The 27237-nt window shown below is 45.3% G+C and overlaps 1 protein-coding gene across 8 annotated transcripts in view; it reads left to right on the forward strand.

Moving 5' to 3' along the window:
• CIT (citron rho-interacting serine/threonine kinase) overlaps positions 1-27237 on the forward strand; it is a 141605-nt gene that overhangs the window by 41318 nt on the left and 73050 nt on the right. For 6 of the 8 annotated variants that reach the window (XM_045842962.1, XM_045842982.1, XM_045842972.1 and 3 more), the window contains exons 10-13: positions 4063-4246; positions 22742-22847; positions 23754-23897; positions 25166-25285. In XM_045842962.1, the coding sequence (XP_045698918.1) occupies positions 4063-4246; positions 22742-22847; positions 23754-23897; positions 25166-25285 (554 nt within the window). Of the gene's footprint in view, positions 1-2959; positions 3287-4062; positions 4247-22741; positions 22848-22936; positions 23622-23753; positions 23898-25165; positions 25286-27237 lie in introns of those variants that run through there. The other 2 variants (XM_045843014.1, XM_045843021.1) reach the window with 2 other exon arrangements.

A 27237-nucleotide genomic window follows, 5' to 3' on the forward strand; every position in this document is an offset into this window, starting at 1 on the left:
TATTGAGTGTGGTGAGTATGTGGGGGAGAAATGATGATTTTGTAATACTGTATCAGAAAATATTAATATAGGTACTCATTCACATATTTTTCAGACAGAACAATCTCCACTTTTAAAGCCTCTTTATTTAACTCACACATCAACTAACTTCTTCATGGCCTGCATTATGTTAGGTGCTCTCTTGTAAGAGGTATTTTCTAGTCATTTGATTACGTATCTGTTCAGTAAATACTTATTGGGCACCTACTATGTTCCGAGATGCAATGTGTACCTTCATCAGCATAGACACTGACCCAGTGATTTCAATGACCTACTAATGCCTTTTTTTTAAAGCAAAAAATTATTAGTTTATGAGAATCAAAAAAGGACCATTTTCCATAAGGTACAAGAAAGAGGAGAATTAGTCCTCCAATACAGATGCGGTCACATATTTGGTGGTCTTTAGACCCGACCAAATTTCACATCATCTTTTTGAAATGTGGCACCTGGATATCGAGTACGTTCTCTCCTCTCTCTTTCTGGTGTCCCAGTTAGATGTGCATTGAACCGTCTCGTTCTTTGTCCCCGACCTCTCCTGTCTTCACTCTGTCTCTGTGTGTTGCATTCTGTGTTGTGTGAGCACGTTTCTGATCACAGTGTGCTTGCGAGTCACCTGCATTTCCTGTTAGAATTCAGGTTCTGATTCCCTGGCCGTGGGGCAGGCCTGAGACTCTGCATTTCTCAGTAACGCCCGGGCGATGCCGACGCGGCCGGTCTACAGATCGCACTGTGAGAAGCGCGGGTCTCTGTGATTTCTTCAGGTCTGACTGCTGGTTCACTGATTTCCTCTTCCGCTCTGTCTAATCTTTTATTTAATGCGTCCAGTGGATTTTTAACTTGACGTTCGGTGATAATACTTTTCACTTTCCACTTGGTTCCTTTCAAATGTGTGGGGTCCTTTTTCAGAGTACTTTGTTCTCTTATTAGAATTTCTATTCATTTATACCTTGATAATAAGTCAAACATTTTCAATGGTTCATTTTAGATGGTTCTTTTGTCTGCAATTTTTGGAGGGTAAAGTTTTCTATTTTTTTAGTATCTGTTGATGTTCCTTCATGATAGTTTGGATGGTCTCTTTTTCCTTGCTCTGTGTAGCTCTTGGTTTTTACTTTTTTATTGGGAACTCATTTCCAGTAGGGACTGTGTGTGTGTGTATTCTGGGTTGTAAAAGTGTCCCTGTAAGTTATTCTTTCCTTGCGAAGGCCAGCGCCCTAAGTACTCAGTGATCCTGGACCAGTATTGGTGTTAATTTCTTGCACTGTAGTTCCCACATCATGCAAGATACTGTAAATGCGGATCTTCTGCCCGGGATTACAGTTTTAATAGTCACCCTGCTTCTTTCCCCCTAAAGGGCCCTGGTCAAGGGTGAGCATCCTCACCACTTTCTGGTGGGTAGACAATTTCCAGTTCCTCATTTCTCTTTGGCTTGAGGCTCTTTTTCCTGCCCACATGTGATCCTTAGAAGCTTTTCTTTTCAGAGTTTACTGTTGTACTCAATTGATGACCTCTCTGAAGGTTTACAGCCCTAGTTTTTAATCTGTCCTGTGAATATCTGACTTGTTATCAGCTGGCACATCTCATGTCGACTTCTTTTTATTGAAGACTATCTGGCCCTTTTTCTAATCTCGACCACAGAGACTAACTTTGAGCATGACGGAGTTTTGAAGAGGAATCTTATTTTATAGGATGGAATTGCTAATTCTAAATCATACTTAGTTCACGAAGGGTGGCTCCTACCCCATATTAATCACACTCCTCACGCAGAAGTGGGATTCTGTTTTAGTCTCCTAAAATATATTAGTGTATAGTGGAAAGGGAATTAAACCTTTGATATGAATTCAATGATATAATGTGATTAACACAAATATCCATAGGAGTGTGTCAGTGACATGTGCAGGAAAGAAGAATACTCACTTTAGACTCTGCTGTATCTCACCAGACTTCAACACACGCAGCATCGTGATAAACTCTTGTGTGAGCAATAACGGTAATAGCAGGCAGTCTTTGTGGAGTGTTTATGCTGAGAACTGTGCAAGCATTTTGTATGGGTTTTTTTTTTTTTTTACTTAAACCTCCCAAGAGCCCTTTGAGAAAGTTATCTCTGTGTTGAAAGTGAGGCTCAGAGAGGTTAAATGACTTTCCCAAGGTCACAGAGCTATTAAGGGCTAGAGCTTGAATCCACTCAGTCAGGTTGCAAAGTATGTCCCATTAACCGCAATGATTCTGTATTATTATCTTCTGCAAATCTCTCTTCTTCATACATTTCTTCAATCTTGATCTGAGTTTCCTTATTTTAGGATGGAAAACCTTTTGGTTCTTACGAAATATAATTATTAAAAGCATTTTTTTTGCTAAAAAAAGGTATTGGGTAATTGAAATCAGACTGGACTTGAGGCTGTGTTGACCGAAGTACACATGGGAAGTAGGCTGGAGCCTTCAATGTAGTTTTTCTTTCCATCAGCTAATTTTTAAAGTGTTAAGCAAGTAGATGCCAGCACCAACAGGGAAGACTTAAATTCTCTCGAGAGCTTGGAGGTGTCAGGTAATTTTCTGGCAGCGCACATTCTACATTCTCAGTCTCCCCCCTCATCGCAGTGCACCTGAAGCTCTGAGATTGCTCTTTTGTGCTTCCCCGGAGCAGCCAGACTCTTTCGTTCCGGCTTCATCTCCTCCCCGCTCCGCATCCCTTCACCACCCCACGTGCTTCCCAGTGCTGCTTCCGATGTTCTCGTCGTCTGGGAACTTTGGAAACAGCCAAGCTTTCGATCCTGTAAGCAGAAAACAGGCTGCTCAGACCTGGCACACAGCTTGGTCCAGGCAACAAGGAGTTAAAAGAGAAGTCTGGACTGTGAAGGGCTGTGACAGCGGTCCTAGGGGGCGCTGTAGCAAGCTCCGGCAGTGACTCATGCTGCTCTGTCACTCAGATCAGCATTGGCCCCTGCCACGCAGTCGGCCAGGTGGGGTTACAGCCACAGCGGAGCCCGCACAGAGTGGGGAGCACGAAGCCTGCACTGCGGGGGATGTGATGCCCAGCTCACCAACTCGCTGGGCCGGGCTGCCACAGATGCTTCAACCTGCAGCCATGGTAACGCTTCTGGCCGGCTACACCCCTGGGAGCCCACCACCATGGGCAGCCTCCTGGTGACTGATGGACGAGTTCCCACCTCCCTGACCGAGAGAGTTTAGTAGGTGTGCAGAAGTGGAGAAGATGTAAGATACCCCTAGCCGGGAGCCATGCCTTAACGAGGTAGGACGCTCATGTCCTTCGGTGCATGAACACCGTCAGCGTGCAGGGGTGCCGTAAACCACCGGAAAGAACTTTATTTGCCTGGTGTTTCATTATGCTGATTAAACTGCGGCGGATTCAGGGGGCTTGCTTGAACTGGGGAGGAGGGATAATGAACTAAAAGAAAGTGGTTAGTAAGAGCTCCAAGTATACTCATCTGGATGTGGATGAGCTAGACTGCAGTGCTAGCCTAACATGAGTTACATACCTCCCAAATCCTCCTTTCTGCTCCCCCCTCTCATTCCAGTTAATCCACAAAACGTAGAAATTCCATCTTACACCAACGATCAGCACGAGATATTAATAACGTAGACCTGTCTGGAAGAGAAAACGAATAGGTTTAGGTCATCGGGCATGCTGGCACCAGCTGGATTATGCTCCGTAGGAGCTTTCTGGAAATATCAGCAATGCACGACGAGCAGCGATGAGCAGCTTGCGCACACGAGTTCCCCAAGTGCTTTTTCCCCACCAAGTGACCTGTTTGAGTTTATCCTTCAGTTTACCCCGGCAGGGAAAGCAGCCTGTCTGCGGGTGGGTGGCCATGTTGGCAGAGAAGGGGTTAATCTCTTGTTGCTGGAAGAGCCCGGGCTGGGGCTGCCTGTGCGAGCTAGATTGAAAGCAGGCGCTGCAGTGCCATCGCAAACGCCGAGGGAGTGAGGCGGTTTTCTCTGCAACAGTGTTGAATCCGTCTGAATTTTTCTCCCTTCCCTCCTCTCTTCTTGTTTTTCTTTAACCAGCTCCTCCCCCCTTCGTTCCCACCCTCAAGTCTGATGATGACACCTCCAATTTTGATGAACCAGAGAAGAATTCGTGGGTTTCGTCCTCTCCGTGCCAGCTGAGCCCCTCAGGCTTCTCTGGTGAAGAGCTGCCGTTTGTGGGGTTTTCCTATAGCAAGGCACTGGGGATTCTTGGTAGATCTGAGTAAGTGAGAATTTGACTTTCTAAGGGACCTGCATTGATGCAAGGCGTAGAGAGCCCAAAGGTGGTGGTGGTGGTGGTGGTGGTGGTGGGTGGGTGGGGGGGAGTGCAGTGGAGGGAAGCCGTTCACCAGCCTGCATTGGGAAAGCAATTTACCTGTTTGGTCTTCAGAGGGCTGGGCTGTTAATATTCTCGTTTTGCTCTGTTTAAGGTACCTCTTCCTGTCTGCAGCATCATAATTGTCAATTGGGTACTTTGGGTTAGTTTTTCAGTCTTGGGTCTTCTTGAGAGGGGAGGAAGTGGTGGGGAATATCTAACAGTGCAGATCCGTGGTGGGAGGAGAAATGTGCAGGGTTAAGATGGGCTGTCCATCTGTGTATCTGTCCATCTAGGTATCCATCTCTTTCTCAGGTGGGTGGATAGAGCTTGCTGCCTTGGCTGTGCTGGGAAAAAAAAAAAGTAAAAAATGTATCTGAAGGTTTCCTGATGGGTTTTGCTGAGCTTCAAGTGGCTGTAGCGGAGCTCTCACTGGGAAGGTGCTCAGCTCTGCTCAGAGTCTGCCGAAAGACCAGGCTGTGGCAGCCCAGCCTCTCTGAGCTGGCAGAGTGCTGGCAGCTGGAGAAAGCCCCGTTACTGCGAGCCCCCGGGAGGGAGTGTGATGTAGCCCAGTCACCGATCCCCAGAAACTGGGCTTCACGGGGGAAAACCGGACAAACCAGGAGACTAGAAAATGGAAGTGTAAGTATTACTGTAAACCTCTTGACGTGATAAGTCTTTTCTCCATTCTTGAAAAAGCTAATGAAAAATGCATTAGCATGGCACTTGGGATTGGAGGGTCCTGGCTTCCAGTGTCTGGGAATTTATCTAAAATGCAGTAGCGTCTGAGGATGTAGGAGCTTGGTGTCTTGCTTCGTTCTCATGATCTGATGACATTCTGTGTTCAGAGATGGGGGTTCCCAGGCGGGTCTTGGACAGGCTGTGTTCTTCCTCCGATGCCCTGGCTTCCCAATCACTTGGAGGCTCTCAGGGTAATGTTGGGTAGTTAGTTGCTGTCCACTTAGGAGACGAACAGAATTTGATTTTCTTCTTGGCAGGACTCATTCCCCATTTGTTGTGCTTGTAGCTCAGATATCAGTTTGAAGGGATGTCATGTTGGTTCTTGGATGGTGTCCCCCCTTGGGTTCTATTTTGACAGTAATGTTCCTGAAAAGATTTCAGACTATTGCAGAGAATTAGGCACTTGACATGAGATAGGTTGAGGGCTGTGATTGAATTTGAGCCGATTTTTATTTAGAAAGATGCTGAGGTGGTCCTTCTCTCCCTCCTGCCTGGGGGCCAGGTGTAAAATTTGGGGTTGAATTTTGGTAGTGTTGGTTGTGCCTTTCTGGCTAATTTGCTCTGCAACCCCAAAGCAGTCTGGATGGTGGGAGGAGAGGCAGACAGCTAACTAGCTGTTGAATGTGCCGTCGAATAGATTTGAAATGGCCCAGTAGGGCTGTGAGGGTTTGCACTGGTGTTGAAGAGCAGGGCAGAAGTGGAGGCCCGATATTAAAGGACGCATGGTCAGTGGACAGCTTCACCTTGACACATGCAGCGCACTGAAGGTCACAGATCAGACTGGAAGGAGGCGTGTGGAGAGTTCTACTTCTGGTCAGTAGTGGGCTGGCCGGGTGAGAATGGAAGCTGGCTTAGTGCTAATCAGTGATCTGAAAACTCAGAGAGGACCCAAGGGATTAGATTTCAGGGGCAAAGGCAGAATGATATGGGGAAATCACAGGCGTGACAATTCATCTGAAGCAGTGTGTGATTAATTGCTTATTTTTCAGGAACTCCGTAATTGCATCTTTCTGCTTCTCACCGAAAGCTCAGTCAAGGGAGCTCTCTGACAGAGCATCTCAGTGTTAAGGCCCAGGCACTTGATAAATATTTGTTGATTTAATTTACTCATGATCCTTTCCCCCAGACTGTGTTTATTATGTTGCTCACTGTCTTTGAGGATATGCTGTTTCACTTTTGGTAGTTCAGAATATATTTCTAGAGCATAAAACGAGCTTCTGTCCATTCTCCAACAGAATGCTTAATAAGATCCTCATAAAATAAAAAAAATCCACCTGGAAGATGGAATTGTAGTACCTGTTTTAGAGGTGACTTTAATGCCCTTTCCATGCCAATTTGGGTTTGGAATGAGATTTTCTTTCATCTTATGCCCTTTAATGTGATCTTGCCTTCACACTTGGCTCTACTGCCACGGGCAGCCCTATGGGTAAAACCTACAAAACCGTTTTAGAAATTCACTCCACCTGTTGGATTGTAGGTGACCCTGGATGTACTGGAATGTTATTATTTAGAAATTCAATAAAAGAGATGCAATGATGCAATCACTTAGAATCCCCTGCAGTTTTTTTTTTTTTAAATATGTATTTACAAAATTCGTTTGGAGAGGAGGGAGGCGTTTCCTGGGGGTACCACCATCGCCACCAGGGACACGGTGTTTCTTCCTGATTTCTCCTCCCCTCCCTGTTTTCAGCATCACAGGTTTTTGTTTACACACATCGATTACCTGTGCTGTTACTCTTCACAACGCCGAGGAAATTGCAGATGTTGCTCTACTGTGCTCGGTGAATTGACCCCGGATCTGCTACCAGTGAATTGAATGAAACGTTTAGAGGTGGAACTGAATGAATGAGGAATTTTCGCAGAGGCTCTGGCAGTGAGAATGATTTCAATGGTTGCGATCATTTGTTAGCAGCCCTTTTTGGGCCCCCAGACTGTTTTGAAACAAGCCACTGAGTGCATCATTCTCTAAAGGTTTAATAAGGCTCTCAATTTCAGCATTCCGTGTCTGAGTTTTAGTGGGAGTTCCTTGCAGCTTGAGTTGGAGGGAGTAGGAGAGATTCTACAGAACTAATTTTGGTTGTCTTTGGGGTGGGATTATGGCGAAGTTGGTTGGTGCTGGAGAGTAGGTGAGTATCCTCTATTTCTTTTTAACCAGCAGTAACCCAAACCAAATCCCCAAGCTCTGAATGCCCGGTGGTTCCTGTGAGCTCCTCTTTGCTTGAATTTCATAATAGCAGGGTAGTAACAGAAATCAGTATGTAAAGGTTTCAAAGTAGAATCCATCCCAGCTCTCTTCCCTCCCCGTCAGCTGGGTATGTTTCTTTAGGTCCCTTCCTCCTCCGAGATCTGAGATACTGTCTCACTGGAGCTCTTGCTGAAGCAGTCCATCTCTACAAACCTTCACTCTAATCTCTAGAAGGAAAAAGTCAGTTGGTTTTATATTTTGTGTTAGTTTTGCATAGGCTGGTTTTTTGCTTTTGGAGAAGTTGGAAATCTTAGAGGAGCAGGGGCTCTCACGAGACGGGAATCTGTGGGATGACAGCGTCTGAGTAGGCTGTGTTTGTTAGGAGGGGGGTTTACTCTTTCCTTTGGCCCAGGGCTTTCTCCTTGCCTTTTGGGTGGATCTGAACATTTCCTTTTGGAGCCAGCCATCTAAACACTTGGGTGGAGTGGGGGGTGCGGAATGAAAAACGGCTTCCTTCATTGCCTTCCCAGGTTTTTGGAGCACCAGGTTTTTGCGCCTCTTCCTCTACTGGGGCCTCCTGGCATGTCATTTTCCTCAACTGCAAAGTGGGATAATAATAATAATGCCTCCTCTCAGGGCTGTTGGGGGCGTTACATGGAGCATTTAGAGTACTTGATCTAGTACCCAGCACACTGAAGTCTCAATAAATGTTCACTTTTATTATTTTTGTTAGTACTAATACAATATTCTACATATGCGTAGTGTCCTTTTTATGCCAAGAGGATATGGGAAGAATTCAGCAATAATTAAGTAGTCCAAAGTTATGTTAGAGCAGAAACTCAGCTTCCCAGGCCCTGGAAATTTTCTGCTAGAGAAGCTTAATGTTCTGACCAACCACAAATTAATATGCAGTTGTCAAAAACCTGGTAGCCAGTGACTGTTGGGAGGGGGTGGACTGGGGGATAGAATTAGAAAGTCCAATCCCAGAATGGGTTTCTTGGCATCAAGTTGGACACGTCAAAGCATATATGTGTGAAACAATTCAGGGAACACTAAGCAAACACCTTTGCTGCCAAATATCACAACACAAATTGGATATCTGTTTCAGGAGAGTCAGGCAAAATCCAGTTCAGGGACACTTAATGGGTAATGCTAGTTCATGATTCTTGCAAAATTACAGTGATGATCGTTGTTGGAATGTCTGTCCATTTCCCCTGGTCAACTGTGATGACAAGGGCAGGGCCGGGTCTTACTCGCCCTGCCTTTCCTGGAGCACTGGACATGGCAGACCCTCAATAAATGTATTGGAACTAAGTTTATAAGCGTACTAACAGAAAGTAAAATATTTGGCGTGGTGTTTTAAAGGACAGTGATTTGGATGAGTGGACAGGAATGTAGTAAGAGTTTCAGGTGGGCAGAGTGATAACAACAGCTCATCCTTACTGAGTATCAGCTCTGTACCAGGCTCTGTAGCAAGTACTTTACCCAGATGAACTCATTTAAACTGTACAGCAGCCCACAAGGAAGGTATGATCGTCGATCCCATTTTACATGTGAGGAACCTGGGCACAGAGAGAGCAAGCAACTTACCCAAGGCCACGCAGCCCAGAGTGGCTCAGCTGGGACTCGAACCCAGGCAGTGTGACTGCAGAGTCTCTTAGCTGCTGTGCTATCCTGCCAAGTATAAATGTCATAGACAATAGCAATTGGGAAATTTGTGTGACATCCCCAGGTTCACATGTTTGTCTCAGAAGTGGAGAGTGATGAGCAGTGGTGTTGGGACCGAGTGGGATGAGAACCCAGAGGTGGTCTAAGTGCTAAACAATTTTGTTTTCAATCTCTGCGAGTTTAGCGAGTAGGAGGACTGTGTAGCTCTAGGATTTTTCTGATTTCTTCTTCCTCTTCTCATTTAGAGACTTACCTGGTGCGTGTGCACACATAAACACAGGCATATTTACTGTATTTTTTTGGACTATAAGACATAACTCCCCCCCCCAAATTTGGGAGGAATAATGGGTGTTAATGTTGCTGTTGAGTTCTGTCTACATTTACAGTGGTGAAATATTATGTCTTTTATGTTATTAAATATTTTACTACATTTTTTGCTTCAAAATTTTTTTTCCTATTTTCCTCCTCTAAAACCTAGGTGTGTCTTATGGTCTGAAAAACATGGAGAGTTCTTATTTTCTGGACTCTAATAAGTTTGGCGAGGACAGGGAACTGCGCTGGTCTTCTCTCTACCATGTCTTCGGGCTGATCACACACGAGTTGCTCAGTGAACATTTGGTGGACTGATCCAAATCATTTTTACGGCAGCTCTCCGTTTGTTCATGACGCTATGGTCCGTGCAAATTCAAACCCACATTTTATACTTCCAGGCTGCCACCTGTCATCTACCCCGGGATGGCTTATTCCAGTGCAAGACAGTCTGAACTGTCCAGTCAGTCCAACTTCCTTTTTACCGAAATGCTTGGGAGGGTAGGGGATCTTCTCTTAAAAATTGTTTTCCTTTCCAGGTCCGGCCCCAGTCATTGAGCACACTACTCCCAGATCCCTACTGCAAAGAGCTTCATCTGTGTTTTGATTTAAAAGAGTAATGGTCAATGACAGAATGTACTCCAGCACACGGAGATATGCATCCCCTGTACTTCCCAAATATGTTAAAAACTGTAACTAGCTCCTGCCCATGGTTCCCGCCCGAAGGTGCCCTGGGTCGTTTCCATGCCGCCACTATCTGGACCAGATGTCTGACATTCCCCTCTGTTGTGTTCGGTTCTTGCCTCTTGATCATTCAATTTCTTCTTTCTCTTAGTTGAGCACATCTTGTTCTGCTTGCCTTATTCTGTTCTCTATTTAGACCGTGCCTGCTTGCCTTGTAGGCCTGGCAGGACCATTCTGCCGCCTTCTCATTTGTCTTAAAGATACCTTTAGGAAATCTAGTCCAAACCGTCCTAGCCCAGTCCCAAAGATGAGGTTCCAAAAGATCTGTCAAGTGTTGGGTTTTTTTTTGCTGGCCTACACAGGCTAATTTGCATGGTTGCCTCGGATCCCCCAAGAAGACAGTAATTGACTAAATGGTGCTATATGTTCCCAAGCTGTGCGCCAGTTTGGCAACTCTTCCCTCTGCCTAAGTGAATTTCTCGCAGTTCTCTCTGTTTTACTTATCTTTTGTCTCCTGCCCTCACTCACCTTCTTTTCTCTGACAGACTTCCAGAAAGAATAGCCCACGCGCAGTGCCCCCCTCTCAACCTCTACAGCTCCACGGAAGTTACTGTCTCAGAAGCTACTGATTGCTCCAAACCACCAATCCAGTGATTTCTGCTTCCCCATGTGATACCCTTAATTGCCACACTTGAGTTGAAATGTTCTACTTTCTTCTGGAAACTTGGTTTTCCTTCTAACTCTGCCCTTCCCATTCTTTCGTGGCTGTCGTCTCCTGTTCCAGGCCCTTAAATGTACATACTGTTCTCTCAAGTTCCCTCCTCAGTTCTCTTTTTAGCCTGTTCTTGGGATCTCATTCAGTTCCTTGACTTGAACTCTCCTTGCCCCATGGCCTCCCTCCCAGAGTGCTCTGTGTTCATCATGGCCGGAATATCCTACCAGCGTCTCACCGTCTCTGTCCTCTGTTACCTCCCAACACAGACAGACTCACGCGCTCACTCAGTGAGCCACCAGGTGCTAGTTTTGGCTTCCTCATTTCATTTAAGAAACTGCCATTCTCCCTACCCTTCTAGAAAAGAAAACAAAGTCACCCTAAACTATCTTCCACCTTCTCTGCCATCCCATCAGTTGTCAAGACCTCTAAGTTGTGCTTCTAGGATGACAGTTGCATCTATGCCTATCTTTCTGTCCTCGCCGCCACCCGTCATTGACTTTTGCTTGGACTATTGCAGTAGCCTAACTTATTCTTCTGCCTCCAGTTTTCCTGGCACTAATCCATTCTCCACAGAAGGTGGAATTCTTCCAACTCAGAGGTTGGATGATGTCATTCTCCTGCTCAGACCTTCAATAGTATCACAGTGTACACAGAATTAATGGCACCCCTGTGCTTGGCAGTCAAACATGCTATGCCAAGACCCCAGCCAGCCTTTCATTCGTAACTCCTTCGTGTCCCATGTGTCCAGCTAAGCTGCTCAAGCTCTTTGAGGGCTCGGACTGTGTTTCCTGCCTTATGGCTTGCCCCTGGCAGGTCTTCAATGAACATTTGTCAAGTTGAATTAGACTAAAGTGGCCAGGGATTATACCATTTTCTCCTGCACAGTTTATATAACTGCTAATGGAACTGTCATCTGCTGAGTACTTCCTGTGTGCCCAGAGCTATGTTGAGTGCCTTACTTGCATTATCCTGTCAAGTATCAGTGTAACTCTGTGAAGTAGCTGATATTATCCCCATTTTATAGATGAGGACACTGAGGCTCAGCAGTGTTATTTTTTCTGAAGTTTTAGAGGTAGTTACAGATCTAAGACTTACACCTATAGCTGGCTGCTGCCAGGACCGCTGTTCTATTCTGTCTCTAATAGTCATGACTTAGCTAGATTATGCAGAACCTACAGACTAGCCTAAGAATAACCATGGTGAAAGAGGTGACTTTACTGAGAATTCACTCTGTACCAGGTGCTGTTCTGAGTGCTTGACAAGCATTCTCATGGAATCCTAACAACAACCCATTGTTTTACAGATAAGGCAAGTGATGATCAAGAAGCTTGGGTTACTTAAGTTTCACACACCTTGCACGCGGCAGAGGACAGGCAACTTTTTCAACATTTAGTGCAGAGCCGATAGAAGCATTCTTTATTTTCTGGGATGGACTAGAGCACAGGCTTTGGCGTCAGAGAGGCACGGGCTCAAATCAGAGCCTCGGCGCTTGCTGGTTGTGAGCAGCCCTCCCGGCCACAAGCCCCTCGTGCAGAAGTGTGGGCTGTAGTAGTGCCTGTCTCTTACGGTTGCTGTGGGAACACGGAGAGCCTCCAGTGTGAGCCCCTGGAGCAAAGTGCGTGTTGGTTTCGTATTTGTTATTGTTATTTAGGGGTGAGGATGGGCCTAAAGGGGCTTTCAGCTCTCTTTTCTTCCCTCCTTCCACTTTATAAAGACCTCTTGCTGGTTTCTGCCCACTGAGAGAATCAGACTCCATGTGGGGTGCCTGACAGATGTCCTAATTCCTCCATTCAGTATTTTACTGTGGAGGGAGTCTGTGACATGTTGGCTAAACTTGTGCCTCCCATAAAACACGCTCAGCGCTCTGGTAGGTTCCATTTTAAGTGGGGCCTTGAAACGCAGTGCTGGAGAAGAAGAAAGTGAGCTGTGCCCAGCCTGGCTGTCACCCCCCACCCCCACTTTCAAGTGCTTGAGTAAGGAAGAGCGTGTGTGATTGTGACATCGCTGTCCTGTGCAAGGGCCAGGAATATTCCTCATGCCAGTATGGATTGAAGGCATTGCTCTTTTTTTTTTTTGGTCCCACTGTGACCTTTGAACTGAGGCCACCCAGGGCACAGAAGTTCTTGGTGCATCATTCACTCATTCATTCACTCACTCAACGAATGTGTTGTTCTAGGCCTTGTGGACTAACTATGAAAAAGGCAGACAAGTTTCCTGTCCTCCGGAAGCTAGCCTTCTGTTGGGGGAAGACAGAGGATGAGCAAGCTCATAAATAAGAAATTTTCAGATGGCGGTTGGGGCTCTGAAGAAATCAGAGTCTAGATGGGGCATGACCGCGTTCCAGGTCAGGACTAGCCTGGGGATGTCCGGGGAACAGGACGCGTATTAGGGTGGCTGGAGCTTCAGGATGCAGAGGGGATGTGGTCTGAGCTGAGGTAAGGTAGGGCCTTTAGGTTTGGATTTTGCTTTACAGAGGGTCCTTGACTTATGGTGGTTCGGTGGTTTGACTTAGGATGTTTTAACTTTATAACAGTGTGAAAGCAGTACACACTCAGTAGAAATTGTATCTTGAATTTTCATCTATTTTGGGTACAATGCTCTTCCATAATGCTGGGCGGCAGCAGCGAACTACAGCTCCCCGTCAGCCGTGAGGTCATAGGGCAAACAACCAGTATCCTACAGTGTGCTGCGTTGCCATCAGTTTTCTTGCATATTGAGTTCTGAGGACGTGTAAAGGAGGCTAGGCTAAGCTATGAAGTTCGGTAAGTTAGGTCTATAAGATGCATTTTCGACTTGTGATATAGTCAACTTAATGATGGGTTTATGGGGATGTAACCCCATCACGAGTCAAGGAGCATCTGTAATTGCAACGAGCAGGAAGGCTTTGCAGGATTTTGAGTAGGAACATGGAAAATCCAGGTCTCACTTTACATAGGGCTCCTTTGATGTTGTGTGGTGGACAGCAGGGCCACAAGAGTGAGATTTCGGGGAAGTAACTTGGGTTATTGCAGCCATCCAGGCGAGAGGTGGAGGTACGCCAGTGAAATTAATCCGCAAAGCTGGGCACTGGCTTAGAGGTGGGGACTGTACTTGAGAGGCTGTGCTTTTATTAATAACATAATTTTTAATAAATGATTCTTGGGTTACATGTTAATCATTCCAAACCAAATGCTTTTATTCAGCTGGAGACCACTGCTGGTTGCGTGTGCATGCGTGTGTGTGTGCATGCACACGCGCGTGTCGGGGATGCTCCAAAGCCAGCGGGACTCCGGCACTCTTTAGAGCCGCAGCGTTTCCGGTATTTCTGTGTGATCATGGTGGACACCACTGTGTATTTTAAATAGGTTTATAAAGTTAGTTCATAAATTTCAGAATGCTCAATCTTAAGAGCCAGTATATTTTTGTAGCAGAATGCTGATGAGCTTTTTTTATTTCTTCCACCGTGTTACATCTTGCAGCGCCATGTATTTTTAGTGCCCTTGGCCACAATTAATGTAGGGCCCTCAGCTGAGCTGATTTCGATTCCCACGTTTTAGCCTCCAGCATCCATTCTAGGTTATCTCATGAATATCTGTGATTCGAGACACGTGTGATCTGTGCTTTTGGTGGCATCTCTGCAGTTTCGGATCCTCTTTCTTAGGGAATAAATGGATGGCTTGATGCTTAAGGGTGATCTCCATCATTACCGTGGTGATTAGAAAGTACTTTAACACGTGTGCAGACTGTACACTCTTTTATTATGAAGTATTGTGTATACTTCATGTTGTGATATGAAATATAACTTTATTAAGGGTGTTTTGGGAGTTATGTGGCTTATTTATAGACATGGGGAAAACTGCATTTTATCATTTTTACTTAAATGTTGAAGTTCCATGTGCAGCAATTTTTAGGCCACATCTAACACATTTTGGAAAAACACACTCTTCTGCTGCAGCAGTATCGGCCCAGCCCAACCTTCCGTCTGTGTCACATACCGCTGCCTCTATTAATACTCTCTGGGTCTCTCTAATTACCAAGCAGATGTGTATCAGGAAGAGGTGTTGTTTTCCGAGTAAATTTTTCTAGAAAATAGAAGCCGGAAAAAAAGGAAAACCCAAACTTGTGCTCGTGCTCGAAGAGACAGCACTGCTGTGTGTGGGTGGGTGGCTGCATGCACCCGCTGCTCAGAAGTGCCTTCTCTCTCCATGGGGATAACTGGCTATGTGGTGGAGCTGTGGCCAGGAGGAGTAGGCAAGCAATGTGTGGGCAGGCTGCATGTTCTTTTATTAGCATCCTCATTGTACTGCACCTCATCGAGCCTGGAGCATGAACCAGCCTGGGTCTCTAAAATCTGTACTGTTTCCTATTTCATTACCACCCCTGAGTTACTAAGAAGTGGAGGAAGAGTTGTTCTTTGTGTGTGGGTTGAGCTTTTTCTGGGGGTGGCTGTGGACTGACCTGGCCTATGGATGTTTTTTGGTACCCAAGCTGTCCTGGGCTCTGGCTTAGAGTTGCCCTCCCAGCACTGCACACAGCCAGTCATGGATAGAAGTTAACTTCCTAAAGTGATTCATTTTCCTTGCCTCCTGGACCTCGCTTTTATGACCCTCTTTCTTGACTACTTTTCTTGGCTTTCTGCAAGGCCATGCAGCCAAGTAGTACTAAAGTTGGGATTTGAACCCACAACCGTTGGGCTGCAGAGCCCAACTTTGCACTGCAGCTACACTGCCCTATACCCTCACCCCAATCACCACCATGGGGCCACAGAGTAAGCTGTTCCTGAGCATCAGTGCCGTAGGACAACAATACCCACCACATTGGTTCGTTGGGAAGATTCAGTGAGGTAACCCATAGAACACCAGGCACAGTGCCTGGCACATAGTAAGTGCTCAGGAAATGTGCATTATCATCGCTGATAAAGGTAGTGGCATTAATTCTCTCTCCCACATTGCTACTTCCTTGAGGACAGGAACTGTGGCTTTCTTAGTTTTATAACTTCCAGAGCAGGGTTTCTCAGTTTGGCACCGGTGACCCTTGGGGCTGGGTAATTCTTGTGGGAGCTTGTCTGTGGATTGCAGGGTGTTGAGAAGCATCTCTGGCCTCGACCCATTAGCTGTTAATAGCACTCCAGCCCTGGTTATAAAAGTCAAAAAAAAGTTTCCAGATGTTGCTAAATGTCCCCTGGGTGACAAAATTGTCCCTGATCGAGAACCACTGGTTTACAGGTACCTCTCATGGGATACCTTTATATCTATCTATCTATCTATCTATCTATCTATCTATCTATCTATCTATCATCTATCTATCTCACATACATACTCATTTACAGAAAGTGATACGAAAATATTTATTGAAGTTTGAGAATTTTGAGAACAAAGGGAAATTCTTGAAAGACTCTGGTTAGTAGGTGCCTCTGTCCCATTCCAGGGTCAACAGAACTTCATGGCTAGACAGTTTCTTCCCTGTAATTCTGTGCACATCACGCGTAGCTTTCAGTCCCAAGTAGCTACGTGATGTTTTTGCAAACTTTCCTTAAAGCACCAATAGCATCAGCTCTTTCATAATACCACTCTTGGTGAAATGGTGCATTTCAGGGTAATTTTAGACCAGCCGAGTTACTACTTGTAGAGGACAGGACCCTATTTGGTAACTAGTCTGGTGGCTCTGAGGTCAGCTTTGTATTGAACCCGCCAAGCTATGATTTACATCTTGGTCAATTCTACAATAATGCAAATGTCAGCCATAATTTGCTGTTGCTGCTTCGAAAGCGAGAAGGATGGCTAATGAAATCTTAGAAAAAAATAAGCTGTGATTATTTTTGATCTGAGAATATATATTGGGGGATCTGATCGTTCGAGAAATACATATTGAGGGCTTATCACTGGTGCTAGTAATTGAATTGACATAAGTCTCTAAATGAAAAATAGAATATAAATATATTAGGTTGAGCCATGTTAACTGGCTCTAGTATATTTCTTTTATAGAAATTCATGAGAATGGTATATTTTAGTTGACTTATTAAAACCGAGGGCACAGGAATAGTCTTTTATCATTATCTGAAGCATGTACATTGTCTTGAAATTCACAGCCTACCATGACTGACTTAAAAATTGTGTTCCCACTTGGAGAGTGGCCAAAGCACCAGTACCAATTGGCGTGGCCAAAATGCCACCTAGCACCAAATTCTGGGGATAGTCATGCTTTGAATTTTAAATGCCAGACCTAAATCATGGGTACTTTCTTCCGATTAGCACTACGGTTCTTAACCCTGTGTGTATGTTAGAATCACCAGGGAACTCAATAAAAATGGTGCTGCCCAAGCCCCACTATCTGTTTCTGATTTGATTGGTCGGGTTGGGCCCTAAACATCATTTTTTTTAAAGACTTAATTTTTTAAAGAGAAGTTATAGGTTCACAGCAATGAGAAGAAGGTTTGGAGGTTTCCCACATACACCCTGCCCCCACTATCAATGTCCTGTCCCACACCAGAGTAGTAAGTAGATTTGTTACAATGAATGAATCTACATTGACACATTGTTACCCAAAGTCCATCGTTTACATTAGGATTCACTCTTGGTGTTGTATCCTTCTGTGCATTTGGACATTTATATAATAATATGTATCCATCATAGTAGTATCACATGGAGTATTTTCTTTCTTTTCCTTTTTTAAAAAGATTTTATTTATGCCCTGGCTGGTGTGGCTCAGTGGATTGAGTGCTGGTGTGTGAACCGAAAGGTTGCTGGTTTGATTCCCTGATCAGGGCACGTGCCTGGGTTGCGGGCCAGGTCCCCAGTTGAAGGCATGTGAGAGGCAACTGATCAACGTATCTCTCGTACACCACTGTCTGTCTCCCTCTCTTTCTCCCTCCCTCTCTCTAAAAATAAATAAAACATATTTGAAATTAAATATTTTATTTATTTATTTTTAGAGAGGTGGAGGGAGAAAGAGAGGGATGGAAACATCGATCAGTTGCTCTCACACGTGCCCCAGCCGGGGACTGAGCCGGCCACCCAGTCATGTACTCTGACTGGGAATTGAACAGGTGAACTTTTGCTTTGCTGGATGATGCTCGACCAACTGAGCCACGCTGGTCAGAGCTCCCACGCAGTATTTTCATTGATCAACATCAGTGTTTTTCAAAGGTTCTCCGGGAAAGTTCCAGAAAGCTGCAATGACCTTTCTCCCTTTATCCTCCAGCCTCATGCTCCGATCTCATTATTTGTTGTTTATGGGGCTGTTGCTACAAGCCAGGTTTAGTCACAATTCTTACCATAACGTTTTTAGATGTGATTTTTTTCTTTCTTTTCTTTTTTTTTTTAAATAATCTCTATATTTTTGCCCTGGTTGGTGTGGCTCAGTGGGTTGAGTGTTGGCCTGCCAACCAAAAGGTTGCTGGTTCAATTCCTAATCAGGGCGCATGAGGCCAGGTCCCCGTTTGGGGGTGTGTGAGAGGCAACCAGTTGATGTTTCTCTCACACATTGATGTTTCTCTTCCTCTCTTCCTCCCTCCCTTCCCCTCTTTCTAGATCTGAATGAACAAAATCTAAAAAAAATAATAATATTTATTATATTTTTTCCATTACCATTTAGTCCCCTTATACCCTCCGCCCCCAGCAATCCCTGCACTGTTGTCCATGTCCATAAGTCCTTTTTTGCTCAATCCCTCCTCCCCTAACTTCCCGCCCCGCCACTAGCTGTCATCTGTTCTCTGTCTATGAGTCTCTCCCCATTTTCCTTGTTGCTTCAGTTTGTTCATTAGATTCCTCATGTGAATGAAATCATATGGTGTTTGTCTTTCTCTGACTGGCTTATTTTACTTAGCATAATGTTCTCCAGGTCCATCCATGCCATTGCAAAGAGTAAATGTTTTTTCTTTTTTACAGCTGAGTAGAATTCCACTGTGTAAATGCCCCGTGGTTGTTTTATCCACTCGTCTACTGATGGACACTTGGGCTGCTCCCATATCTTGGCCATTTGTAAATAACACTACAATGAACACAGGGGTGCTTATGTTCTTTCAAATTAGTATTTGGGTTCCTTCGGATGTATTCCCAGAAGTTGGGATTGCTGGGTCAAAAGGCAGATTTTTTTTCGAGGTATCTCCATACTGCTTTTCCACAGTGGCTGCACCAGTCTGCAGTCCCATCGACAGTGCAAAGTGTTCCCCTTTCTCCACATGCTCGCCAGCCCCTGTGGTTTGTTGCTTTATGGATGGTAGCCGTTCTAATAGGTGTGAGATGGTATCTCACTGATTTTTATTTGCATTTCTCTGACGATTAGTGATGTTGAACATCTTTTCATATGTCTAGCGGCCATCTGTATGTCCTGTTTGAAGTGTCTACTCAGGTCCTTTGTCCTTTTTTTAACTGGGTTTGTTTTTTTGGTGTCAAGTTTTATAAGTACTTTATAAATTTTGGATATTAACCCCCTATTAGATGTATCTGCAAATATGTTCTCTCATTCTGTGGGTTGCCTTTTTATTTTGTTGATGATTTCTTTTGCTGTGCAAAAACTTTTTAGTTTGTGAAGTCCCATTTGTTTATTTTTTCCTCTTGTTTCCCTTGCCTGGGGAGATAGATTTGATTAAAAAATTTCAGCGAGCAATGTCTAAGATTTTGCTGCCTATATTTTCTTCTAGGATTTTTATGGTTTCGGGTCTAACATTTAAGTATTTGATCCATTTTGAATTTGTTCTTGTGTGTGGTGTAAGAACGTGGTCGAGTTTCATTTTTCTGCAAGTGTCTGTCCAATGTTTTCAACACCATTTATTGAATAGACTCTCTTTAGCTCATTGTATGTGCTTGCTTCCTCTGTCAAATATTAATTGACTGTAAAGGTGTGGGTTTGATTTTTATTTCTTTAAAAAATGATTTCCTTAGCACCTTTATTCTGAAGAGCTCTTAATTGCTGCACGTAGGGCTTCTAAACAGTGAATATTTGTCAAGCATCCAAATAAGAGAAGAATGAGGGAGCTGGACCTGGGGTGACAAGGAGAGCTGTGGCTTTGTCTCCTTCAAGTGCCAGTGGGTGGAGCCGCACATCTCCAAGATTCTGGGCCCGGTTAATGAGTGACCTAGAATCATTTAACACATTGTTTTTTTAAATTTTTAGTGAATAAGCAATCAGCTTTACACCCACAGCAGTGCGCCTTAAGCGGAGCCACTTTCCCCCTCATCGGCACGCACCCATGTAACCGCTCTGTTAAAGGGTGCTAGCTCCGTGCGTGGACACGAAGAGCTATGGCCGTGTCATCATCTCTGACTCACGTCAGCGCGTGTGACTTAGTGACATGTGGGTGACCCCTGATTACCGAAGGACCAGCAAGCCCATCTGTGGATCATCCCTCCCTCCTTGGGTGGTTTGGGTTTTCTGCTCTGGCTCACCTCCTGAGGGAGGTCAAGAATAAAGGAAGGAGCCAAGTTCACCGAAGTCATGCCAAGCAACCCATTTCCTCTCAGGTTAACAGGAAAAAGCGGCGTGCATGTGTGTGTGTGTGTGTATGCATACGCATGCTAGAGTTAGGTGGGAAACAGGCTAATGAGAGATGTTGAATTTGGTTATAATTTTTGGCCAAAAGTTAGAATTTACAAAGGATTTATTTCTGGATTTCCATTCCTGTTGCCCATTTCTGTGAATAATTAACATGTATTTTAATGTGAATAATAGCACAGAGGGAATTCAACCCCCTGAGTTTGACTATTTCAAGCGACCGTTTCAGGCCTGTGAGGCATGTGCTATTTATGACGTTGCATGGGTAGTGATGGTAAAAATAACGGTGGTGATTGTGATTGGCACTTACTGAGCCCTCAGAATGTGCCAGGCACTGTGCTCAGGGCTTTCCATGGAGTATCTCATTCAACCCCCAGAGGGACTCTTTGAAGTAGGTGGAGAAATGTCCCTATTTTATGGAGGAAGAAACAGAAGATCAGAGGGGTCGCACAGCTAGAGGGGTGGAGTCCGACTTGAACAGAGCAGCCTGACTCTGGGCGTCAACTTGCTGGGCTGCCCTGTAGTGTGTCTGCAGGGAGCTGTCACTGGGGTACTGCGAGAGCAGCATCGCGTCAGCCCTTGTTCCTGGGTTGAGAGCGGCAGGGAGAGAGGTGCTCTGAGTTGCTGCAGGGAGTTGGCCTCTTTCAGGCAGAGAAGTGGTTGGGGTCAGCAGAAAGAACTTTCACACGCTGTTCAGATGTGAATGCTGGTTGACAACCAGCTCCCGCAACCCCGTTATCAAGGCAACAGAGATGGGGCGGCGGGACAGCGGCAGGCTCTGCCTCCCGTCCCTCCCTGTGTGGGAACCCTTGCTGGTTGTTGCTCTGGCCCTGCCCTTCACCGGTCCCAGTGTTCGTGCCCAGGGAGCCAGCCACCGCGGGAAGCTGTCCTGGATGGGAACGGCCATTTCCACCCATGATGGACTGCTTTTCAGGGCTGAGGCAGAGTGTGTGAGTGATGCACACAAGCGCGTATTTCTGTGGGGAGTGCATCCTTCTAGCCCACTCCCATGAGGTCACACTGCATTGTTTTTGTGGTACTTTCCCGAGGGCTATATCAGGCTCATCATATCTGTCTCTTTACCCCAGGTCTCTATTGTGAGACCAACGGAAGCTGTTTTAGTAACTGGCAGTTTCTTTAACCTCTGGGCCTTAATTTTCTCATCTGTAAAATGAGGTTAATGAATTGTATCTGCCTCCTAGAGCTATCGTGGTTAATAAAAAGTTAAAACATGTCTAGAGTTAGAACAGAACCAGGCATGTAGTCAGTGACCAGAAAGTGTATGGCTTTCTATGGCTGCTACAACAAATTACCACGATTTCAGTGGCTGAAAACAGGACACGTTTATCATCTTAGAGTTCTGGAGGCCAGAAGTCTGAGTTGGGTTTTACTGGGCTGAAGTCAAGGTGTAGGTAAGACCGTAATCTGGAGCCTCTAAGAGAATCAGTTTCCTCACCTTTTCCAGCTTCAACGGGCCGTCCTAATTCCTTGGCTTATAGCCCTCCGTCGCAGAAGCCAGCATTGTAGCATCTTCAGATCTCCCTGATCCTGACCCTAATCCTGTTGTCACGTCTCCTTTCCTCTCCTGCTTTCCTTTCGTAAGGACCCTTTGTGATTACATCGGATCAAACCAGATAATTCACATTAATTTCCTTATCTCAAAATCCTTAACTAAATCACATCTACAGAGTCTCCTTTGCCACGTCAGGTAACAGATTCACAGGTTCTGGAGATCAGGATGTGGACATCCTGGGGGCGGGGCACTGTCAGCCTATGGTAATAAGCCTTAGCAGTTTGTATAAAAGGAAGCAGAACCAACTGGCTGGCTTGGAGATAGAATAAACAATAAAATGTTGTAACTAACAACATTTATCGGGTAGTAGCTGTGTTAGCTCTGTTCTGTCTTAGGGTTGTGGCATCTATTATCCCTCCTCCCTAGGCCTTATTTCCTTCCAGAGCTTTGGATGGCCTGCATCTTCTTATCCTTTAGGCCCAGCTCAAATGTCACCTCCTCAGAGAAGCACTCCCTGATTACCAAGCAGACCCCTGACCCATTTCCTCTGTCATAATCACCTCGCCTTGTTTTGCACTGGTGCATTCAGACAACGCTCTCACCTACTGAGATACCTGGCCAGGGCCTGGCCTGATGTCGTCTTTCTGCCCTCTGGACTGTGAGTTCCAGGAGGGCAGGGACCTTGATGCCTTGTTTACTGCTATTCCAGTGCCTGGAACAGTTTCTGGAACAGTTGCTGGAACACAGTAGGCACACAGTACATACCTGCTGAGTAATTGAATGAAGCCAGGTAGGCAGGAGCTACGTCTAATGCTCACACTCTCCTGTGTAGTAGGCCCTTTTATTATCATCATTCCACACCATAGATGTGGAAACCGGGGCTCAGAGAGTCTGAACCATTGCCTCAGGCCAGTGGCAACTGAATTTACACCCAGGTCTTCACGCTTCCAGAATTCTTGCTTCCTTTCACCTGCCTGCCTTGTGGTCTTGATGTCATCAGAAGCTCTGCTGATGACCACAGAACTCTGGAAGGTCTGCCGTTTATGCCATAGTTTCCGAATGCAGCGTTTCGGGCCAACCTACTTGCTCCCTGACACTTGGCTTTCTTCTCTCTAGGTCTGTTGTGTCGGGCCTGGACTCCCCTGCCAAGACTAGCTCCATGGAAAAGAAACTTCTCATCAAAAGCAAAGAGCTGCAAGACTCCCAGGACAAGTGTCACAAGGTATTTATTTCCGCAGCCGGCCTCTCTCCTTGCTCCAGGATCCTCCCATCAATATATGCCAAGGGAGCCACCTGGGCCCGCTGCTGGCACTGAGCCACCTGATCCATACAGAGTGAGCGAGGTGCTATCTCCCTCGCTGAAGTCACGTCTCCGGCAGCTCAGAGGGAGATGAATTCGGGCCTTGACGTTGCTGTAAATCCTTTAATCTTAACCAGAGGAGGCCCTGGATTTAAACCTGCCCGTTCCTCAGCATGACCCAGCCAGATGTCTGCTTCTTCCGGCAGGTGGCGTGGGTCCTCACCTGTGGCCGAGATGCATCCCATCTGCTTTGAGTGATGCGAAGTCTCTCTTCCTAGTCTTTTAAAACTCCTGCTTATGTAACTGCGGCCACGGTGTTGATTATGCTCAACGTCTCTTAACACTCACTGTTCCTGCCCAGGGACAGCTTTCCGGAAGCTCATAAAAGTCACTACTTGCCCGGGACTTCTAAGAGTGCAGACGAATACATCTCCTTGTCCTGTCCTGGATTTGTCCTCTAGATCTTTGCAAGGAGATGGGGGGGGATCAAGATGGATTTGGGGTAAAACTAAAGTGACGTCTGCAAAAACCCAACCAACCCAAAAAGCAAACAGGTGAAAAGTGATGATTGTGGCTTTCTTGCTCACTGGGTTAGAGAAGTGATCAAGTGTGAACCGAGACTTGAATGAGAGGAGTGACTTAGCATTGGTGCCCATCCTTACGAAGAACTGTGTGCTCCCGGGCGAAGAAACAATGGTATTTCCACCCTAACCTTTGGCGAAACAGCGCCTGCCTAGACCACCAGGTGGTTTTGGAGGCTACTTGAGATTGATAGCTCCCCGACGACCTTCTGCGGGCCTTTTTAACCTGTCGATGTGTTTATTTCAGATGGAGCAGGAAATGACCCGGTTACATCGGAGAGTGTCAGAGGTGGAGGCTGTGCTTAGTCAGAAGGAGGTGGAGCTGAAGGCCTCTGAGACTCAGAGATCCCTCCTGGAACAGGACCTTGCTACCTACATCACAGAATGCAGTGTGAGCCTTCCCCAAAGCCCCCTTCCCTTGGAGGTGGCACTTCCTGTTGTGTGTGTCTCATCCTGTTTCATGACAGCTCCATGAGGCACATCACAGCCAATGGCAGAGAGTAGAGAAAGGGCGAAGGCAAAAGCAAGAGTTGTGATTTGCAGAGTAGTGTGAGCCTGGCGAGAGGTCCCAGAGGGAAATGAGCCTGGACTCCAGAAAGTCCAGGGAGGCCGCGGAGCTTGGAGATGGGTGTAGCCATCATTGCAGCAATTCACAAAGGGTCCTAACATCTCCCATCCCAACCTCTCTGGTCTGTACCTACACCATGTGTGACACCATCAGCCTCGGGAACCAAACTCGCAAGTGAGCACGAGAAAATGTATTTTGAAGCTGTCTGAAATCAATTTTCCATTGCCTACAACCGGCATAGCAACTAGAAAACTCAGCCTTCAAAACCCAGACCCTCTGTCATTATTTACCATGTGGCTTTTTTTTTTTCCTTTCCTTCACAAGAGTGGACTGTCTTCTCCATTGTCTCGTTAAATTTTCATCCAGGTGTTTTTTTAATTGTGCCCAATTAAACAGTCTTAAGAAGTTGAATCACACATTTTTCAAGTTTTTTATCCCCCACGCGGGAGAGGAAATCTATTGGACGTGGCTAATTAAGAGTAACTGCTATGTTTCCATTCCAGATTTGGCTGCCTTTCAGTGGTGGGTGAAGTTATTCAGCTATGTATTTCAGATATATATTTAAGTGCCACTGAAGCATTGAGGGAACCTTATGGATGAAAGGTATCCAGGAGACGTAAGCCAGGAGATGGAAATAGATTTCTTGGAGTCTTAAATGACAACAGGGCAGAAAATGAAGTCATTGCTACTTTGAAAGAGAGTTATAAACTTGTGAGTCCCCGAATAACTGATATTGCAGAAAAGATTCTGTGGCCATCCTGATGGTGGTCACCGTGGCTAAGGGATCTTCCTAGTTTTTAGCGGTAAACATACAAGTAAGTATCTGCTAGGACTGTAGGCGGTGGTCGGAGACAGGCTGATGTAGCTTCAGGCTGGATCATCAGGTCACAGGGCTGAGATGATGTTTCTTGAACCCAAGGGTTTTTACAGGAGGAAAACTGGAATCAGCAACCAACTGGAAGTTGTCAACTTTGGTCCGTCACCTGAAACCGTCTTGGTGTCTGCGAAGCAGCTTGCAGCTCCCTTAATGAGTCTTTTCAAACACAGCAGACTCCACAGGGCATCCCTATTAAAATTTTTGCTTTCCGCAGAGCTTAAAGCGAAGTTTGGAGCAAGCAAGGATGGAGGTGTCCCAGGAGGATGACAAAGCACTTCAGCTTCTCCATGATATCAGAGAGCAAAGCCGGAAGCTCCAAGAAATCAAAGAGCAGGTATGTCTGCCTGCCTAGGACTAGGGTGGCAACTTGGACCTCTGATTTCAGGAGAGGCGTGTTTGAGAGGCAGAGAGGAGGAGAGAGAAGGAGGGTGGGGGCGGGGAGAGATGTATGTAGGTCGTTTGGAAACTTTGGCTTCCCGATCTTTTTATAAACCGTTGAGTGCCTGGCTCTAACTCCTCTGGTGTCTGTGCCCCAGAATGGCTGCTCTTTTCAGCTGAAGGAGCCGGTCTGGAGCACGGGTGGGCCGCCTGTGGCCCACGGGGCAGATCCGGCCCACCGCCTGTTTTCCACAACCACGAGCTAAGAATGGTGTTTGCATTTGTACATGGTTGGCGGTGGGGGGGGGGTGATCAAAAGAAGAATGAAATTTCATGGCATGTGAAAAGTATGTGGAAGTCAAATTTCAGTGTCTATAAATAAAGCCTTTACTGGAACACAGCCCTGTGCATTCACTCGTGTCCTGTCCACGGCTGTGAATCGGGCTAGTCTGGTGGAGGTGAGTCGTTGTGACAAAGGTTATGTGGCCCGTAAAGCTGAAATTGCTCACTCTATAGTCTTTTACAGGAAGAGTTTGCCAAACCTCTGCTTTAGATCATTAACAAAATAATAAAGATTTTTAAAATGATTTTGCAGTTGCACTTTAAGTTTTTGAGAGAAGCCAGGGTAATTCGCAGTAAGTAAAACTTACTATATAAGTAAAATGTGAAGAAAGCGTCTTCTAGAAGAAGAGCGTGAGTATGTGTGGCTGATTAAGATTTAACACAGCAAATCTGAGTGCAGAAAGCCATCCCCTGTGTGTTAATAGAAAAGAGCATCGAGACCTTTAAAAAGCCCACTTTTTTCTTCCCTTTCAAAAAGGGTTTTCTTTCAAGAAGGTTCGTTTTTTCTTTCACTTCCTTGTTTCCTTTTCAACATGGATTTTTCTGTCGTTTGAAAAAAACTGTACATAGAGACTTTAATGAAGAGATGGCAATGAGCAATTGAAGAACTGAATTATCAGCTGCCAGGCAACTCTCATTCACTGCAGAAAACCTCATGTAAACACTGATGGGAATGAACATTTTTGTCTGTGAGTAGTGCAGACTTAGCCATCTGGGCGGTGCTAAGTGAAAGAAACTCCTGCAAATAATTTGATCCATTCACTATTCTTTAAAGAAAGAATTACTGTTTGGGGGATTTTGTTGGTATAATCTATCACCTTAATGTTTAAAAATGATTGCCTAATATCCTCTTGCTTGATAAAAATGTTTTAAGTAAATACGCATAGGAAACGCAGCAATCTGGTGAGTAGATTTCTGAACAATACTAAGCCTAGAGACTGCACAGGCCGCACGTACAGTTTGAAAAATCTGCTCTGACAGTTGACTCATTGCCCCTTTTATCAACATAGTTCTCCATTCTGTAGGTTTCAAGAGGTGGGATTCTTTTTCTCCCATTATTTCAATGTGTTTGGAAATTTGATTTTGGTGACATGCTGGGGAAATGAAAGCTGTATTTGGCCACCAGAGGGAGCAGCTGGTGTCCGAGAATTCCACAGAAATAGAATTATCAGGACATTTTGAAAGGTGGCTGAGTTCAAAGAAACGTCTTTTGTGATTCATATCACAGTTGGCCTGCATGTGGAATTCTAGATTTAATGAGCGCTACAAGTTTCATTGGGGGAAAACTTCCCGTTTCAGCTCTTGTTTCTCACTGGAAGAAGGATTTATTAAAATGACTTTTGGTAAGTTTTATGAGAGCAGAACGTTTGCAGGCCAGGAAAAAGTATTTCATGCTTTCAACAAACTCCACATAATTGGTTTGCAGCATGTTGGTTCCTCTCAGTTCTTTATCTTAAAAGCTAATTCCTATATAACTTTTTTTTTTTAAACATTTTGCTTCTACTTAGCTACCTCCTGTAGAGTATTCGGACTTGGTTTGAAATAAAAACGCCTAAGAGTCTCACA

Source organism: Phyllostomus hastatus, unplaced genomic scaffold, assembly GCF_019186645.2.
Source record: "Phyllostomus hastatus isolate PE091 unplaced genomic scaffold, TTU_PhHast_1.1 phas_contig_1162, whole genome shotgun sequence".
NCBI classification, from domain to species: Eukaryota; Metazoa; Chordata; class Mammalia; order Chiroptera; family Phyllostomidae; genus Phyllostomus; species Phyllostomus hastatus.